At 43.3% G+C, this 5,000-nt stretch overlaps 1 protein-coding gene across 2 annotated transcripts in view; it reads right to left on the bottom strand.

The window, feature by feature from the left end:
- LOC119582126 (glycine receptor subunit alpha-3-like) overlaps positions 1 to 5,000 on the bottom strand; it is an 11,767-nt gene that overhangs the window by 1,998 nt on the left and 4,769 nt on the right. For both annotated transcript variants that reach the window (XM_037930374.1, XM_037930368.1), the window contains exons 3-6: positions 2,139 to 2,273; positions 1,815 to 2,044; positions 1,451 to 1,582; positions 1,128 to 1,217 (exon numbers count right to left, since the gene is read on the bottom strand). In XM_037930374.1, the coding sequence (XP_037786302.1) occupies positions 1,128 to 1,217; positions 1,451 to 1,582; positions 1,815 to 2,044; positions 2,139 to 2,273 (587 nt within the window). The remainder of the gene's footprint in view (positions 1 to 1,127; positions 1,218 to 1,450; positions 1,583 to 1,814; positions 2,045 to 2,138; positions 2,274 to 5,000) is intronic.

Genomic DNA, 5,000 nt, shown 5'->3' with positions numbered 1-5,000 from the left:
TAATCGATTACTGAGAAATTTCAGTTCGTAATCGAAATTACAAGTAATCGATTACGCCCACCATTACTACTGTTTAGGGATCCCCTGACAGAGAAGACTAGTGTGACCGTTGTTTTACATGCTGCAGCAATTGTATTTATGTCTTCATTTGCCAGTTATTGTTGTTCAGTTTTAAATGCATTGCATCAGTGCATTCAGCGGTAATCAACAATTCAAAATTCATGTAAGTCAGTGCGAAGGGAAGTCAGGTATTCTGACACGTGCAGCGTGCAAATGGTGTCTACTGTTCACTCAACAAACCTTCTGGATTCTAGAGCTACTGTACCGAAAAAAGAGAAGTGTGTTGACGTCACACAGAAAATCTGAGTTGACCGTCAATACAAACCGTGTTGAAGCTTCCTGTTATCTGAAAGAGAGCTTTCTGACCCTGGAACTTATATGAGAAAACTTGCCTCCTGGCAATGTAGCAGCTGAGAATATTAACCATGGTGTAACCGTCGTTAAGAAAGAAGAGAGAAACTGATATTGTTTCTTGTGTAAGGAAAATATCCCGTTCTTTGTTATAGCTGCTAAACCAATGGAATCTTGTCGATTATAATATTCCATGTATTGCAACCCTGATATTTATAACCCAATTTATGTGATACCCTGAGTACCTGAAAGGGTACAGCTCAGTTCTCTGGAAATCGCTTATCTACATAATCGCGTGAAGTTTTAAACGACAGATTAAACTTCATTCAAGACAGTCCAGGTATTATGCGGATATCCAGAGTAAATATCATATTTCAGAGTGCCATTTAAATGATCCTTAGAATGCCTGAAACATGGTAAAATATGTGGAGCAGGTAACACCGTCGCATGGACACACAAACGAGTCATTACTAAATGGTCTCCATATTTAGCATTACTGGTTTAGACCTGAGTTTATTTGTTAACTGGCAATTGAGCAATTCTACTGTCATAAGATAGTCCGCTCAAGTACCGGTTTACGAAAACAGTGCAAGCGTGCGCTGAGCAAGGAAGTGCCCAAAGGAAGCTCAGGATTAAGCGCCATAAAATGAAAACAAAGTAGATAGCATAGGTTCTTGAAGAGAATGTTAAGAATAAAAGCTATTCTATGTTAGTACTTGTTCCCTTTTCTCTACGCCTTTCTCTGTCTCCTTCTCATCTCCCTCCTGATCCTTCTGCCAGCCCACCTCTTCATCGAAGCTGGCCAGCTGCTCGGTCGCCGGGAAGCCGCGGGAGGGAAGAAGTGTATAGAAGGAGCATGTTAAAAGAATAAAACATACTAATTACACAAGAATGTGCCCCACCGAACTCACGCCTTTTTTGGACCTTAGTTTTAAGATTCCAAGATCTATTGATCTACAATACCCTTAAAAAGCCTAAATAGATTCATAGTGTCCAGACAAGTACGATTTATATGGAGTCAAAGGCCCTGTAAACTTACCAGTTTAGGGATCTTGAACACGGGTTGGCAGTCCTTCGCGACCTTCCTGTTGGCGAGCCAGTTGACGAGCGTGAATTCGAGCAGCGCCCCGAACACCATGATCATGCACATGCCAATCCATACGTCGATAGCCTTCATGTAATCACGGTTCATCAGTGGGAAAAGAGGGAAAATGCGATGGGGATAAGATGTTATTTAACTGGATATATAAAGCAATATTGTTATATCATGATATTGGTTGTTATCCCCAACAGTCCTATCATCACGAAAAATATTAAGTGCTGTCGACGTTCTGAATGTAAACAAATTCCAGGTTGCTGTAACAATTATTCCAAAATGGACCCTGCTCGCAAAAGTTAACTACCTTGACGTATGACACGGGCGGTAGAGAAGCGCGGGTACCCGAGGCGAGGGTGGTGAGGGTGAGCAGAGTGGTGACACCAAGGGACACTCGGCCGGGCACGGCATTCGGGTCCAGCCAGAAGGACACCCACGAGATAGACACGATGAGGATGGTGGGCACGTAGGTCTGGAGGACGTGGTAGCCGTTTTGGCGACGGAGACTGAAGTTTACGAGCAGACCGCTGAAATTACCTGTCGATGATTTCAAATTCAGCTCCACGCAGGGCATACAAAATCACACTTACGTTCATTTCCCATTCATCAGAATGTCAGAATTAACCCTGACCTGTGACGAACTCCTGTTTGACTTCGTGTGTAGAGTGACCAAGGAGGTCGTACTGCGCGATCTCCAAGTTATCTGGGAGATCGATGGGCACGTTTTCCTCCCATCGGTATTTGATGACGTCATCAGTGTTGGCATCTGCGGAATAGTTAGTTGCTTTGTAATTCGATGCTCAACACAAAGGGGACCGGTGCTATGGCTACACACACACACGCACGCACACACACACACACACACACACACACACACACACACACACACACACACACACACACACACACACACACACACACACACATATAAAGATATATATATATATATATATATATATATATATATATATATATATATATATATATATATATATATATATATATATATAATAGATAGATATGTATGTATATATATATACATACATAGATGTGTGTATGTATATATGCATACATATATGTATATATGTATATATATATATGCATATATATATATATGTATACAGAGAGATATGTATGGTGACACACACACACACACACACACACACACACACACACACACACACACACACACACACACACACACACACACACACACACACACACACACACACATTTATATATATATATATATATATATATATATATATATATATATATATATATATATATACATTATATTATTATATATATCATATTATATATATACATTATATTATATATGTACATATATGTGTATATATGTATATATATGTATATATATATATATATATATATATATATATATATATATATGTATGTATGTATATACATACATAAGGCCGCGGTGGCCGAGTGGTTAGAGCATCGGACTCAAGACTGTCACGACGGCAATCTGAGTTCGAGGGTTCGAGTCACCGGCCGGCGCGTTGCTCCCTTGGGCAAGGAACTTCACCTTGATTGTCTACCTAGCCACTGGGTGGCAAGCCAGCCCAAGTCAGTGCTGGTCCCAAGCCCGGTTAAAATAGAGAGAATGATTACCTAAAAGGTAAACACCGGCACTCTCCGTGGAAAGGAACTAGGGACCCTACCACGTACTCACTCCAAGATCATCACAACATGAAAAATACAATTAAGTATCATGCTATGACCACGGCCGCTCAAACATGAGCCTACCGTAAAAAAAAAAAAGAAAAAAAAATATATATATATACATACATATAACACACACACACACACACACGCAGGCGCACACATACACACACGCCACACACACACACGCGCGCGCACACACACGCGCGCCCACACACACACACACACACACACACACACACACACACACACACACACAACACAACACAACACAGCAAAGCACAACACAACACAACACACACACACACGCACGCGCACGTACACGCACGCGCGCGCGCGTGCACGCACACATATATCTGTATGTATGTATATATTCATTTGAACAAAAAGAAACTAAAGTTTATTGGTCATGTTATGAGAAGTAAAAGTATTGAGAAAAACTTGCTGACAGGGATGGTGATAGGAAACAGAGGAAGAGGCAAACCGAAGACAAGACTGAGCGACAATATCAAAGATATTTGCGGGCTGTCGATAGTACGCGAGTTGAGTGATTGATTGATTGATATATACATACATAATTTTTTTTTTCCAAGTGACCTGTCCCACAAGGACGTTGGCGATCATGAATTCCATGATTTTCTTGGCAATTTAGAACGGTGGTTTGCCATTGCCTTCCGCCAGGTGTTTTTATCAAGTCACCATCTCTATTTACCTGGGTCTGGGACCGGCACTGACTTGGGCTGGCTTACCCACCCAGTGGCTAGGTAGGCAATGGAGGTGAAGTTTCTTGCCCAAGGGAACAACGCACTGGCCGGTGAGTCGAAACCTCGAATTCAGATTGTCGTCGTGACAGTCTTGAGTCCGAGGTTCTAACCACTCGGTTAGAACCTCGTATGCTCGTGTTTGTGCAGCCGTGGACCTCTCCACCATCCTTCGCCACTCAACTCGATCTTGCGCTTTTCTTTCCACTTGTACCATCGACAGCCCGCAAATATCTTTGATGTTGTTGCTCAGTCTTGTCTTCGGTTTGCCTCTTCCTCTGTTACCTATCACCATCCCTGTCAGCAAGTTTTTCTCAATACTTTTTATATATATATATTTTTTTAACGGTAGGTTCATGTTTGAGCCGCCGTGGTCACAGCATAATGACACGGGCGGTAGAGAAGCGCGGGTACCCGAGGCGAGGGTGGTGAGGGTGAGCAGAGTGGTGACACCAAGGGACACGGCCGGGCACGGCATTCGGGTCCAGCCAGAAGGACACCCACGAGATAGACACGATGAGGATGGTGGGCACGTAAGTCTGGAGGACGTGGTAGCCGTTTTGGCGACATGTAGTGTTCATGTTGTGATGATATTGGAGTGAGTACGTGGTAGGGTCCCCAGTTCCTTTCCACGGAGAGTGCCGGTGTTACCTTTTAGGTAATCATTCTCTCTATTTATCCAGGCTTGGGACCAGCACTGACTTGGGTTGGCTTGCCCACCCAGTGGCTAGGTAGGCAATCGAGGTGAAGTTCCTTGCCCAAGGGAACAACGCGCCGGTCAGTGACTCGAATCCTCGAACTCAGATTGCCGTCGTGACAGTCTTGAGTCCGATGCTCCAACCACTCGGCCACCGCGGCCTATGTTTTTTTTTTCTTTTTAACGGTAGGTTCATGTTTGAGCCGCCGTGGTCACAGCATGACTTAATTGTAGTTTTTATGTTGTGATGATCCTGGAGTGAGTACGTGGTAGGATCCCCAGTTCCTTTGCACGGAGAGTGCCGGTGTTACCTTTTAGGTAATCATTCTCTCTAGTTATCCGGGCT

This window comes from Penaeus monodon, chromosome 2 (assembly GCF_015228065.2).
Source record: "Penaeus monodon isolate SGIC_2016 chromosome 2, NSTDA_Pmon_1, whole genome shotgun sequence".
NCBI classification, from domain to species: Eukaryota; Metazoa; Arthropoda; class Malacostraca; order Decapoda; family Penaeidae; genus Penaeus; species Penaeus monodon.
The sequence above is the reverse complement of the archived record's forward strand: the minus strand, read 5'-3'. Positions and strand labels throughout refer to the sequence as shown.